Below are 15,074 nucleotides of genomic sequence, written 5' to 3'. Positions count from 1 at the left end.
CAACTAAATGCCACACAGCTGCTCACTCACCCTCCCCAGCCCTCAGGAAAAGGGGAAGAGAAAGGGGAAAAGGGAAGAAGACTTGTGGGTTGAGGTAAGAACAATGTAATCTTAATATAATATGAATATATATAATGATAATATATACAAACAAGTGATGCACAGTGTAATTGCTCACCACCTAGTGACCAACGCCTGTCCCATCCCGGCAAGCGATCCCAAAATAGATAAGTCCCAACACTGCAATCCCAGACGAGTGAGAGGCCCGAAAAAAGAGCGAAAGAGAAAGCGCTCTGAGAGTCAGAGTTCAAAAAGCCCTCAGAAGAGAATTCCAAACTTCCTGGTCAACCCTTGTCTATATACCAGGCATGATACTGCATGATATGGCCCTCAATCCTAAATTAAGTTCAAATCATAAGTTAGAAGCCGTGGGTCCTTCATCCTGGCCTTGTTTCCCCCCAGCCTGTTGTGCTCCTGCACACTGGCAAACAAAGGAAGCTGAAAAGTCCTTGATGTCTCAGCAACAACTATAAACAGTGTGTTATCAACTTTTTTCTCATAACAAATCCTTTACAAAATCCAAAATACAGAGCTATTGCAGCTGCTAAAAAGAAACACTAACTCTGTCCCAGCCAAAGTCAGGACAACCTTGAATACTTTAGACACAATTGTGATTCATTTTAGCTAAAAGGCAACTCAAGTTGCAGAAAGGCAATTCCTCAAAGCCAACACCATCCACATAGCCTCAGCACTGATATGTTTAACAAAATTCCATTTCCCTGAGATGCTGCCTCAAAGCTGCAGACATCATTCCTTCTACTGTCTAGGTCAGTCTGAGCATCCACAAGCCAGCAGGTGAAAAAGTAGCATGACAAAGTAACCAAAAATAACTATGAATAACTTCTTGACCTGCTCTTGGGCCCTTACCAGCAGCTAATTTGACCCTTCCTTAAGGGGACAGTGGGGTGTTGGGGGGTCGTAGTAGTGTTTGTGGGAAAAATTGTTTAAAAGAAATCAAAATGCTGTTACTTTTCCACTGAACAGCTTTGGGAAATAAGCAGCACACTTAAAATGATGAAAAGTCCTACAGTATAGCTGCAGGATGACACGCAGGTATTAACTACAAAGTACTTTCCGAATAGAATTAAACTACATAAAATCTAAAGAGGCCATTCAGTTTATGCAGAATTAAAACCTGCCAGATGTCTTGCACTGTCTAGAAGAATTTTTACCAGATCTTGGTAAGGAGACCTCAATTTTGACATGCTTTTTCAGAAATTTGTAAGAGTGTATGAAGGGCCTTCCGAGCCAAAAGATAATTTCAATGGAGAAAAATCTTTGACAAGGTAAAGCCCATCATTTCAGTGGAATTCAGCTGGACTTCAGTTTCCAAAATCACATTAATTTATAAAAAATGGAACTAAAAATATTTGGGTTTAGTGTTTGTTTTCTGAAGATCTCTAGACTGAGGTAGGAAACATACAGAGAGCAGTTGGCCAAGCCTAGGAACCTCTGATCTTAGAGTCAATATCTAATCACATTCTATGGAATCTATGTGGTTGAGAACTACATTTAATCCACATTGCCTTTCTAAGCAAGAAATTTCTATGTCCTTTATACTTTTAAACTCACACAGTGACAAGCTCATGGACCACAACCATGAGTATTATTCATCCTACCTGCTTTCTTGGTTATCCTAACCACAAACTACAAAACTACTTACACTTTGAGACAGCACCATACTCTATTGCTAAATACTTCGCAAGTTTTTTATTGAACCCAGAGTGTAAAGTAAAACACAGAACAACATGTTCGATGGTAAATGGAACAGATCTTCCGAAGACACAGCAGGAGACAATCACCATGTTAATACTAACAGATACAGTTATTCTAAACAAAAAATAAATTGCAACTGCCCTTTTGAGTGAGGCTTTTGTTAAATGCATTTCTAGCTTTGTGTTTAACTGGATGTAACCTTGGTTCAGATTGCCAGTATTTAATACACATGAAGCACCCATATGGCCAGCAACTATATTTCTTCACATGCCAGAAAAAAGTCATCAACAGTTGCAGAAGCTGAACTAGAGCTTCTGCAATATCTTGTAACTAATTTAAGAAATCAAAGTTCTGAGATTCCAAATAAAAACTTTTAAAGCACCAATATGACATTTTCTCAATTACTCTTTTGACACACTGCCAATACAGATAATAGCTGAACGGCTTGACACATGCCTCCGTAAAAACATCCAATAACCTAAGTTCCTAAGCACAAAGCCACTGGCAGTACCTCGGTACTCTTGCAATACTAAACAACTAATAATGGCACAACTGAGAATTTAATATTTACCTTTTAACTCTGGCTACAGATTTTTAGTGAATGCTTACAGTTTATCATCCCTTCTATACAAAGCATGAATGACCTCTGCTTTGTTCTCATCCTTGCTATTTGTCAGTATTTTATCTAGGCATAACCATTTTGAACTCAGCAATACACTGTCCCAGGATCAAAGGCATGAAAGGCAAGAACTTGAATCTAAGGACTGTAAGTATTCTGGCTTTACAGTGGCAAGCTATTGTAAACAAGAACCAAGCAACAGTTCTACTGAACGTCAAGGAAGTTCAGCATTGCCTCTCACAGTGGGAATGAAGTTAGACCTGGGAGAAAGTCTCAAATACTACATCTCATTCTTTTAATTTGTTTATTTTGACATAAGACAGTCTATCCTGTGTTTATATTAGTGCTTTTATCTATTTAATCAACAAATTAACACAAAAACAGCAGAATCAGTTTCACTATGACATAAGCAGCTATGATACACCAAAAGAAAAATCTTACCCAAATGTCCTGTTTTACACCAATTGGAAAATTTGAATACAAGTCTATCATTTCTGGTGTCCTATACATTGGCGTTGTATTCCTTGTGATCTGCAAAAGACAATTTCTTGAAACAAACGAATAATAAGTTCTAACAGCATTCAACTAAGGACACATAGAATGGATAGCATTCTCACTTTGGAAATTAATTTCAGAAATACTTGTCAAGGCAGAAGCCATCAATTAAATCCTGCAATAGTCACAACAGCTTTGATATAAGGCCAGATAAAGACAGTAGTACTCAAATAAATAACATGGATATTCAGGAGTCCTTCCAAAATGCAAAGCACATAAAGTAAAATCACTGTTCTACATGAGACAAAAAGGGATATGGACACAAATACAGAAAATCAACAAAGAAGTTAACAATAAACCAAGAAGTGAATTCACATTCCAGTGTGCACTTCTCACTTCATCACACTTAATGACGGTGCAGATGCATCCACAGAGCTAAGCTATGTTCACAAAGATCCCTGAACAGACCTTTCCTACCATCTTTTTGCATAGACTATATAAGACAGTGGTAAAACATCACTTTTTCTTCTCCAGAAACTAATGGATTGCTATCCAAGGATGCTGGGTTCCAAAACAGAGGGAGTTTAGAGACTCATGATATCAGAAGTTGCACACATGAATTTAAGTATGGAGAAATAGTGACACTTAAAAGTCTGAGCCCAGCTGATGTATTGCATTAGATTCACCAACATTACTCCTAGCTCTAAACTAGGAGATACACTTTGCAAAAACCATGTGCTTAACACTGTCACTGTAGTCCTAGAGTCACCGCAATACTGTCTATTCAAATTCTGCTCAGCACACTTGCCACTTCTTTATATATCATTCAGCTGAGAAAAACAGATGAGAAGGTGGGAATCAGTTTGGCATAAGCAATTTCTGACTTCCTGTTAAGAGTGCAATTAGAAGAAGCTCTGATAATCACTTCTGTTTTCACACCAGATTGCAGAATGGACACTGCTCACATTGAAGCAGTGTTTACATACACAGCTACAGAACACCAGCTATGATTATAACTGCAGGTAGTATTTGAACTCAGGTAACAAATAAAATTCAAAACTTTACAAAAAAACGCAACTGAAACAATCCTCAATTGTCTTAAAAGACCTATGAATTAATATCAGCTTAATAGTAACAGTTACACAAATCTACTGTTGATATTAAAATTAATCACACGAAAATACTCTCACCTCTTCTTCAACCAGTGCTCTTTTTTGTGCAGACCAGCTGTAGTCAGGATAATAAGCTATAGTGGTAGCACTACCAAAGTCACAAAGTTTAATCATCCCTTGATTACTAACAAGCAAGTTTTCCACCTTCAAAAAGAGACAAAAAATAAAGACATCTTTCTCCTGTACACTTACACACATGCTTTTCAACATCAACTCACTTGTGCATGTATATAAAAAGTACTCACTTTAGCCCAGAATGCTGTTTACGGGAGCACAAAGATTTCAGACAGTACTGTAGACGTCTTAGCAATACAACCAATTTTTAAAAGGAAGCACCAAAAACACTACAAGCAGGAAACATTCAAGAAGGAAATTAACCTCATGAAAGAAAAATAATTTCATTAGTGCCTAAGATGCCAGTTTTTCAGAGGATTACTTGCAGAAGCAGTCTCTTGGAATCCAAATATTCTCATGCATAAAACTAAAGTTAGCTTAGTTGCAGTGGAGTGGAGGTTAGGAGTGCTGTAGACGCAAAACGGGAAGGTAATAGGAGAGAAGTAGGCTCCTGAGGTATACCCAGAAAGAGGTAGCCATGATTCTGCAGAGACAGAAACCAGCTATTTGAGGACCATGTGCTGCCTGAACAGTTCATCATCCCTCCCTTTTCCTACTTCACAAAATCCAGCCTTCCTGAATTGCTAAATGAAATGAGAAGAAACTTAAGGAGAGAAAAAGAGTGGGTATTGGGCAGGATTATTGTGGGGTCATAACCACAAAAGGGCTGAAAAAGAAAATTTGTATCTCTGCGAAGTCAGGAAAACGCATAAAAGTTGAGAGGCATATTAGTAACATTACACTTCAGGTAACTAGGTTTGTCTTCCCTTTCCCTTTGAAACCACATTCCTTCAGTACAACCTCAGTTTTCAGAACATTCTACTAGTGTCCATTACACATGCCCCTTTCAACTTCTTCCACCATCAAATTAATTTTGACTACCTTGCAGGAAGACATAAGCTCTGTTAAAGATGTGGTTAAAGTATTGATCCCAATGAGCAATCTGAATTCCCTTCTCTGTTGGATAACATTTCTTTATCTCCAAGTATAATAAGAAGGACAGGCATTCAACATAAAATTAAATTTATACACCAAAAATGGTCACAGCAAGACCCAAGATCAAGCTTCTATATGCATATGTTCTGGTTTATGTGCTTTGGTAAAGGTTGCTAATAATGTAAAACATTCCAGTTGATTATTCAGATTTTCACAGGCTCTATGACCTGTTACGCAGACTAGATATATGCCGTATGGTAAACCCTGAAAAGATCAAATTCAGATATTTGTACTGATATTTTTGATGTACTGATGATTGTACCGATATTTTACAAAATGCTCTCTAACTAGCTTAGAGCTTTCACAACTCAGTAACTAGCTGAGTTCTTCCAGTGCTGAACATACACATTCTAAGTACAAACTTCATCCAAAGGGGGTTCAGGAACAAATAAAGCGCTATGCTGACACACAAGAAAAGGAAACCACAGGAGAACAGAAACAGCCACCACTACAAAGGTGAACTTGTTCTTAAGCTGCACTGTGGAAGTTCATGAATCCTTATACTTTTAGCCAAACTAATTGAGGAAAAACTTGTCAGGACTCCATCTTACTAAGTCCCTCCATAAAAGCTACATTAGCATCTCAGGTCTCACTTGAGGTCGGCTCAAAACAGTGACTTTTTTTATGCTGCTGACCTAAGTCCAGCGTTCTGGAAAGGGTAGCACAGTTAAATGATCCCTATTTGGCTCCTGACTGTTGTAAGGTTTCTGCCTATTGCAGCACAATCATGATTTATTTTGCTTTGCAGCACCTGTATCACAAAACCAAACTCCTGACTTTCTCCGGATTTTATCTCTGCCAGGAACTTACATTGCTTGACAACAAAAACAGACCTTGAATTGCAGTATTAGCTCAACTTCCATGGAGCTGGCTATGTAAGAAATCGCATATTTATTTGTCAATAGTTTTTTACCTCTTTCAGAGAAGAGACGCAGCTTTTCCACAAGCTTTTATAGGGGCTAGTGTATAGAAATTTCAGTGAAGAACAAAAGATTTTATTCTAGAAAGTAACATCAAGAAAGTTCTATCCCAGTTTGGTTAAAATTGATGTGATCTAGAAGCCTGCTCAATGGTACTGAGAAAAAAATGTGCTCTATCATCAAAACTATTGTTATATTAAAGGGCTACACTAGTGTCTAACATCAAAGATTTCAACAACAGTACTGAAAACACTTGGCACATATTTACCTTAAAAGAGGTTGATTTTCCTTTCCCCAAAGAAATCAAATACATGCTTACTTAAGGAGGAACGAGTTTTCCCTTTTTTATGCTTGATATCACATCAAGCAGGAAATAGGTATGTGTGAAATTCAGACACCATTTCATAAGTAAGAATCTTCTTTCTCTATTTTGTTGATGTTTAAGAAGACCACTTCCTTCCATTAGGTTCAAATGTATTAGTACAGTAGAATCTCACTGATGATTAGGGCTCTTTCATCTAAGGTGTAGTGTACAGGTAAAGGTGAACCCCTGCCTTCAAAATACGAAATTCAAACACAGATGAAGTCCTTTCAAATCTCCAAACTTTCTAAGGGGACAACACTATCTACAGCATAACCCTACACCATCTTGGTAAAGGCTAACAGAATAAAAAAATTAAGAAACAATCTATCACGAATTATGCTTATCAAATTTTAACATTCAACTTAAAAAACAAGCCCTAAAATGCAATGCAAGTTAAGAATGTGTAGTGAGCTGTTTGTTTTAAAACTAACAAAGGCTACATAATCTTTCATAGAGAATCCAACGTTTCCTCCTTTTCGCCTTCAAAGCTTTACCTCTATTTAGAAAACCTGCTCACCCCAGAACTGCAACTCACAAGCCATAACTGGTTATTTTTTCAAAAGCAAGCTACTTAAAGACTAACTTAATCGGCAAACCATGACATACTACTCTTCTCAGTCAGAGTACAAGTAGTACTAACACCACAAGCAGAAGGAAGAGATGTTTGAAGAGATGCGCAAGTATTTCAGTGATGACCTTCACTGACACCCACCAGCCTTGGCAAGGCAGAATATTTAAGTGTTACACTCGAGAGCATCCACAGTATTTGATCAACAGCCTTAACACTGATTCATCCTGATAGGCTCCTTTGCTGTTTAAAAATACAGCCTTTATTTAAATATTGTAATGTACCTTTAAATCTCTATGGATAATAGGAGGCTTCTGTGCATGCATGTGCTGCACTGCTCTGCAGGTCTGATAAAAGATCTTCAATACTGTATCACAGGAGACAGGTCCTTTGGATTCTACTTTCTTTAAGTATTCCACCAGCTGTCCTGCAGAATTTCAGAAAAATTCACATAAGCACACAAAGAACACCACAAATTTGGAAAGCTTGGCATGAACCGAAAAATGCTCTTCTCAAGGAAGATTTATAGTCTTGAGTATTAGATGAATATTCTGAAAATGGCAAATCCACACTGACTGCAATGCCACAGGAAATGGTGCTCTAAGACACTACTCCTCTTCTTCTTTCCTCTGACTAGTCTCACACAAAGAACTTAATGATTATATCTAAGACGACATTGACCTGTGGTCTCAAAGAACATGATCCTTATCCTATAAAACATGAGGCTGAACTCTAGCTCCACTGAACTACGCTACCTTTAAGAGGCTTTATAAGCTGTGAAGCAACCTCTGCAAAATAGCTGTCAGAAACAACATGCACTGCTAGAAAGAAAAATAAAGTTTACCTTTACACAGCTCTGTAAGCAGAAGAAACTCTCCCTGTTCCGTGTCTGATTCTTCTTTTCCTATAGATGCAGCAGAGCAGAACTGGACAATGTTGGGATGATCTGAAAGTTTTTTCTGGAGATAACATGTTCAAGGAAGATGACTGCCAAGTTATTGATACTATTGTACACAACAGTTCAGACATCTCATTTGAAATGTTAGCTTAAAACCACAGAAAGCATTACAGCTGCAATTAAAATACTAAGCAGAATAGGGAAATCCATGCCTCAGCTGAAAAAAACAACAGACTTCAAGGGAAGCCACTGAAGGTAAGACAGTAAAAAGTAAAAATAAAACATGAAAGAAATCATTGTGATTAAGGCTGTAAGGAAATCTGACTTCATAACAGTCTTAGTTACTTCTTTTTGTCTTTTGACAATGACTGCAAGTCCTTAGCACAAGTACCAGAGAGACCTTTTAATTATCAGCTGCTTCTCTAGCTGGCTGATCAATAAAGGACTATTGTATCAACACCTGTCTTTCCAAAGCAAGTATTAAGTCACATTATAATTTTAAGTCATTAAAATAGAATTCACAACAAATAAAAACTTTAAAATACTTAGGAACTTATCATCCCATCATTAGTAATCATTCTTCACACCCAAACATTTTGTCATGCTTCAGTTCCCAAGGTATCATTTTTGAACTAGGTAAAGGGGAGTAAAGTGTAACTAATCTCAACTCCTCCCAGGGGAAGCTACATTGCATTATGATTTATTTGTGTTGTTCCTGATGTGCATCACCTCAACCATACATTGGGACTCATGCCTACAAGACAAACATACCATTCACAAGATGCACTCACCAAGTCTGGAAAGCAAAAAGCAAAGTCATCACAAGTACAACAAAGCTATAAAAAAGGGCAAGTTGGATCCACCGAATTTGAATGAATCCCAAGTATATTTTATATTTTATGGACCTCTTCACAACCTTTTACTCAGACCTGCCGGAATTAATTTCATTTCACAGGTATATCTTGGAAAGTTACCAACAGTTAACTCTCATTCACATTGTACATATGCTTCAATGAGCCTGAGCTGTGAAAAAACATCCAAAGAACATTCACTTTACTCCTGGCAAGATGCACTTAGAGCAGCTAGAAAATGTACAGTGCTATGGTAGTCCGTTCTAAGTACACTTCTAGTGAACTGTGTTTAGCTTAAGATTTTGCCAAAAACATTTCAGTAATTGTAAAAAGAAATATTTTGAGTAGCTTAAGTTAACATCAGTGGTTTTGCCTAGTAACTCAAAATAAAGATGAATACTCCAAGTGGTAAACAAAACAACAGCATACCAGAGCTACTCTGACTCCTCAAACAAACTGAGAGTCTTATGGGAAATGCTGGGGAGTGAATATTTAGTTTGCTAAAGCTAAGGACTGAAAACACTGAGATTACGTTATAACCTATTAACTATCATTGAAGATAAGTATAGCAGCAACACTGAGAAACATCTGCTTCTTGTTTCTCACGCAGGTACTGTACCGAAATTCCTTCCTTAATATTCAATATTATTTTTTAAAGCCAGATGCATCTGAGGCAGAAATTAAGAACCTTGAGAGTAAAAGCAAAGTTCTGAGTAGTCACAAAGGTAATAAATCCAGCGCATGTGAGGGAAGTCTACTTAAGATCTAAGTATCATCTGAAGAGTCAAAAGGTCATTTGACAATAGCCACAGGACTGCAAGAAAGTCCAAATAAGAATTTCCCTTCTTGCTAGATGAAGTACACGAAAGTCTACACTAGCTACAAAAGTTACCTGCACACAAACTCCTGTAAATTTTGAAGAAATTAACTTGCTGGATACTGGTGCTAGATTCATGACAAACCAGGAGAATGTCAGTCCTCTTAAGCAGTGTATGGCATGGAAAAAATTGAATCTGTGGAGCAGTTTTCCACTTCTCAGAAACATCTGATATGAGGCAATCAAATTGAAACATTAAAATATGTTCCAGAAAAGGATACCATAAAACAAACTTCCTGAATGATGGCTTTGTTCTTTTCTTCTTCATTAGACAACAACCGCTGTCAGAAAACAGAGTAATTGAGAAGACAGTTATTAAAACATACAGAAAAACAGCGCACAGATTATTTTCCAGAACACAAAGGGTAAGCTACAATCAAAAACCTAAGAACTGTGACTGGACAGTAAATGAAGCAGGCATACTGCCACAAATACAGCACCTAGTTCTCTAGCTACCTGTACTGTTCAAGTGTAGTGATAACTGAGCAGTTGTAACTTTCGATGCTTGTTAAGTAACTGCTCTGACAGCTTTCTGTTGTATAAAACACTAAAGTTGCCTGGCTTACAGTGTTGTGCACTGACAAGGAAAGATTAATCTTCCACCTCAAATCTTTAGGAACAACCTTCAGTCAACTCCAACCAAAGCTTCTCCAAATTATGTAGCCCAACTTTTTCAATGGTACCAGAGTAATCCACAGCGAAATCAAGCATTACTACTTCCAATATTGCTTGGATTTGAAAGGAATATTTGACTAGAATCAATCTAAGCATTTGCTGCAGAAATACTAGTTCCACAAGACAGAAGGAGTATAGCAATGGTTCACCTTTTACATGCTGTTTGTAAATGGGGCTATCTCTAGATTACATTTTCAACAAACATACTGTATGTGTTTGGTCATGTTTTGCTACTGTAGGATGTGGCATGAACAGGAAAAATGAGACCAAGTAATTACTGGTGGTGTAATGCCACCTTAACTCTCCCACCTCTCACACTATTTTCACTTTCTCTTCACAATAGGTGTCTTCATACTGTTAGAGCCATAGAACACCCCTACTCAAAAAAATGAAGCCATTTTGTGGCAAGCACAAGCGACATCATTTTCATTTTGCAGCAAAATATGACAAAATAGAAGACTTCACTTTATTGTCCTTTCCATAATACTTCAGTTTTTCAGCTATTACATGATTATTGTTCATAAAACCACAATCCAGACAAGTGTCTCTGAAAAGTGTCAGGCTCAATGTTTGATCAATGAGTGAAAGTGTGCAACATTATTTTTAATATTGATTAAACTTACACTTTTTAGTACAAAGATACTAAACTTACGCTTTTCAGAACAAAGGTAGGCTAATCAGTGCTAAATCTGCTTCTGAGGAGTGAAAAATATTCCCGTACCCCACTTCAGGTGACTAGGAAAGATTCTTTTTACCCATACAACAAAAGGCTTGGGTCAGGGTCATGAATTTCTAGACCAAATGAAGACACACAGCAGTAGTACCTAACAGAACAACTTCCATCTTTTGCATTGAAGTATAAAATGCACGGTCCTAAGAGGACCCAAAGAGGGTCCTACCAGTTCTAAACACTGGTACAGTGTGCTACAAACACCACTATCATTCTGGATTTTTCCAATTTACTTGTTCTGTGGCATACATCAAGAATTAACTGTCATGCTAAAGCATTAAGCAAAGAGACAGACCTTGTAAACCTGTACTTACCTTTAAAGCATAATCTTTGCCACTTCCAAGATCCTGAGCTTCATACACAAATGCAAAACCACCTACAAGAAGAAGGAACATTATGTCAGTTTTAATTTCAACTGTACCATTTAAAATTATAAAAAATTCAACTTCCTTCATCATTTTGGAACATCACAGCACATGTCACAGGTCACGCTATTCTCATATCAGTTTACCCTCTCATTGGAGTAGCATTATTAGACAGAACTGAGGAATGAGTTTCTGTAATTCACAGACCATCTTTGGCATCAGCAGTCTGTCTCAACAAATACTATAACAGCCCAGTGAGCAGCTTCTATTCATTCTACAATATAGGTGGAGATGAAGAAATTCCCTCTATTTACTTCCCCGTCATCTTTAAGTGTCACCATTAGCAGGTAAACAAGCATAAGGTCTATCAGAAGAGGCACTTCATTCAACAGGCAAAAATGAAAGCCAGCATTGACCAATGCCTGTCTCATCCTGGCAAGCGATAAGTCCCAACACCGCACGCCAGGTCAAGTGAGAGGCCCAAAAAGAGCAAGAGATTGAATTCAGAGTCCAAGAGAATTCCCAAAAAGAGAGAGCGCTGCAACTTCCTGATCAGCCCTCATCTGTGTACTGGGCACGAAGCTGCATGTCATGAAATATTCTATCAGCTAATTTGGTCCTTAATCCTAAATCTAAATTCAAATCATCAATTAGAAATTGCAAGCCCTTTGTCCCAGCCTTGCTCCCCCCAGTCTGTTGTGCCCCTGCACACTGGCAAAACGCGGAAAGTTGAAAAGTCCTTGCTGCTAAAAAGAAAAACTAACTCTGTCCCAGCCAAAACCAGCACAGTGAGATAGCTACATTTACCAGTATTTAAATACTAGGTACTCAATCAAAGACTATTTTACTGAAGAAAAATTGTGTGGAAGTCTGTGCACTTTACTGGATGATCCAAAAGAGCCATGATACCTGCTGAAGCCAGCACCACATTAAGGGCAAGTAGGGATTAAATGTAAAGGCCACAACTCTTCTCCTCTAAAATTTCTTAGCTTCACTGAGCTACTGAAGTGCCCACGAAGAAAATATGGAAGACTATATCCTAGGAGCAGTCAGTCCATCCCCTCACAAGTTGCTTTCAGCTTCCAGCAGCAGCGCACCATGTTTTCAGTTAGCCAGGTCCTACTCCTAGCATGGCACCTCTGCAAACTGACCAGGGAAACACATCCAAACAAACCACGCAGCTAATGTCTCAACTTACAGCATGGCTAAACATGTGTTTGCAGCAGTTCTGACAGACAGCACACAACAGAGCAGGAGAGCGTTGCAGAATGCGAGAACAACTGAACTTACACTGCCATACGACACTGTGTAATGCTAATCCAGACTCTGCTCACACCAACTGGAAACAAAGCAGAACGTAGGGTCTTGCAGAAAAGGCTTACAGATCTTTCTGCATTGGCAGATCACACACAGTTCACCAATGTCATGGTTTGATGTGGGGGGAGAAGGCACCTAAACCACAACAACCATGGATTTGAAATCTAAATTCAGAAAGTAGCACTTGACTTTTGGCATGAAAGGACATGTTTAGAAGAACACGTATTCTGTATTTGTGAGCCTGAAAGTGAACGCACAGTTTATCAGAAGGTACTGAAGTATCATCTTTGCGGCCCTCCTCTGGACCCACTCCAGCAGGTCCATGCTCCTCCTATGCTGGAGGCCCCAGAGCTGAATGCAGTACTACAGGTGAGGTCTCACAAGAGCAGAGTAGAGAGGCAGAATAAATTTCTGCTGATTTCTAAGTAACTCACACACATCAAATGTAGTAGCTATTTCAAAGCAGCCTAGCAAATGGTATGCCAAAATGCCTACCTGGAAATTCACTGAAACTGAAAACTGCCCAGACATACTCCCGTATACGTTTAATTCCTGTACTCCAGCAAAACCTACATGCAGGGTGAGATCAGCCTACTGGCACTTATATTTAAACATACCATTTTCCTGTATTTCAGTTTTCCAAACATCCCAAAACATCACAGGCAAGCTTGCACCTTTGGCATAATACTATACCTTGTCAGTTTTGAAAGTGTACATGCAGCCCAGCATTTTCATTAGGTCCTAAGTACATGATAAACGCCTTTGAGAGTTGTGTTACATGGCGAAAGTATTCTCAACCACAATAAAGGAGCGGCGGCACACCACGCCGGTTCTCCGCAGGGATTCCTACCGCGGGCTCACAACAGCAGCAGGAAGTGCCGCTCCTACACCCGCTCCTGGAGAAGCGCCTTCCGTGGCACTCGCATCAGCTCGGAGCTCCCGCGACCCCTAATTAAAGCAGCAACAAGGCGGCAACCAGCCTTTCGAAGAGGCCGACCGCGCGCGCAGCAGGAAGCCGCCGGCCCCGGCCGGCAGGGCAGCGCCTCCCCTCGCGGGGCGCGGCCCGCCAAGAAGGAAGCCGTCCCGGCCAAGGCAGGGGAGACGGGGCAAGGGAGAGCGGGCGCCCCGGGGCCCGAGGGGAAACCCGGCCCAGCCCCGCAGCGGCGGGGTCGGGTCGGGTCCGCCCCGCACGGCACGGCCCGGCCCCCAGCGCGGCCTGCCGCCGCCCGCACTTACCCTCCGCGATGACCCCTTTGATGCGCAGCCTCATGTCACCCATCTCCACCGTCTGCCCCACGAAATCGTTCTGGTCGCGGCCGGCGGCCCCCAGGGAGCCGGGGCCCGCCAAGAAGTCCATGGCGGACTGGAAGAGCGACATGGCCCCGGCCAGCGCTTCCCGGCGAGCAGGGCAGGGAGGGGAAGGGAAGGGGACGCGGCAAGCGGGCGGGGGAGCGGCGGGGCGGCCCCGCCAAGCTACCGACCACAGCGGGGTAAGGGGCCCACCGCGTCCGTCGTTCCCTCCGCTCCGGGCTGCTTCCGGGAGCGCCGCCTTATTTATAGCGGCGCGGTGGCACCGCCTGCCAGCCCGCCCCTCCGCCCACCTCCGCAGCCGGCCGGGGCGCCGGGGGGGCGGGGCGAGGCGGAACGGGCGGCGGTGCCGCCTCGCGGGAGGCCGGGGGGGCGGGGCGGCTGGTCCGGGCGGCGCTGCGTTTCCCCGCTGCGCGGTGCCCCGGCCCGCGGCCGCTACAGCCGAAGGCGGGGCCAGGGCGGTCCCGGGCGCCGCCGGTGCCCCCCGAGGCGCCTGGTCGCGGCGAAGCCGCCGCGGCGCCCTCGCGTCAGTAAGTCAGGCCTGCGCAGCACGCGCACTGCTCCCCCAGGGTGTTGCTGTGATCCTTTCCCTGTTCGTCCGCCCTCGGGATCTGCCACCGCCTCGGCTTTTACCTGCGACCCTGACGCGCCAGCCCCCGCCCTTCCCGCATGCCCGCTCCCTGCGCCCGAATGCGCGGGGGAATGCCACGGTGCTGCCTGTTCGGCGTGCCACAGCGCGGCAGGCACATGAATGCTGGTGGCGGCTAAAATCCGCGTGGAGCGTTGCCTGCGCCTTCAGGTGTGGCATCCAATGATAGGACAAGGGGAAATGGATATAAGCTGGAACATAGGAGGTTCCACTTAAACATGAGGAAGAACTTCTTCCCAGTAAGGGTAACAGAACACTGGAACGGGCTGCCCAGAGAGGTTGTGGAGTCTCCTTCTCTGGAGTTGTTCAAAACCCACCTGGACGCATTCTTGTCTGATCTGATCTAGGTGGTCCTGCTCCGGCAGGGGGATTGGACTAGA

General features: G+C 41.6%; 1 protein-coding gene across 4 annotated transcripts in view; it reads right to left on the bottom strand.

Moving 5' to 3' along the window:
- GAK (cyclin G associated kinase) overlaps positions 1-14,117 on the bottom strand; it is a 66,694-nt gene extending 52,577 nt beyond the window's left edge. For all 4 annotated transcript variants that reach the window (XM_086630047.1, XM_086630049.1, XM_086630048.1 and 1 more), the window contains exons 1-7: positions 13,974-14,117; positions 11,370-11,431; positions 9,872-9,931; positions 7,869-7,983; positions 7,309-7,451; positions 4,081-4,206; positions 2,837-2,926 (exon numbers count right to left, since the gene is read on the bottom strand). In XM_086630047.1, the coding sequence (XP_086486173.1) occupies positions 2,837-2,926; positions 4,081-4,206; positions 7,309-7,451; positions 7,869-7,983; positions 9,872-9,931; positions 11,370-11,431; positions 13,974-14,115 (738 nt within the window). In that variant the 5' untranslated portion in view covers positions 14,116-14,117. The remainder of the gene's footprint in view (positions 1-2,836; positions 2,927-4,080; positions 4,207-7,308; positions 7,452-7,868; positions 7,984-9,871; positions 9,932-11,369; positions 11,432-13,973) is intronic.
- Positions 14,118-15,074: the final 957 nt, after the last annotated feature.

Source organism: Tauraco erythrolophus, chromosome Z (genome assembly GCF_009769465.1).
Source record: "Tauraco erythrolophus isolate bTauEry1 chromosome Z, bTauEry1.pri, whole genome shotgun sequence".
NCBI classification, from domain to species: Eukaryota; Metazoa; Chordata; class Aves; order Musophagiformes; family Musophagidae; genus Tauraco; species Tauraco erythrolophus.
This window is presented reverse-complemented; position numbering and strand designations above follow the sequence as displayed.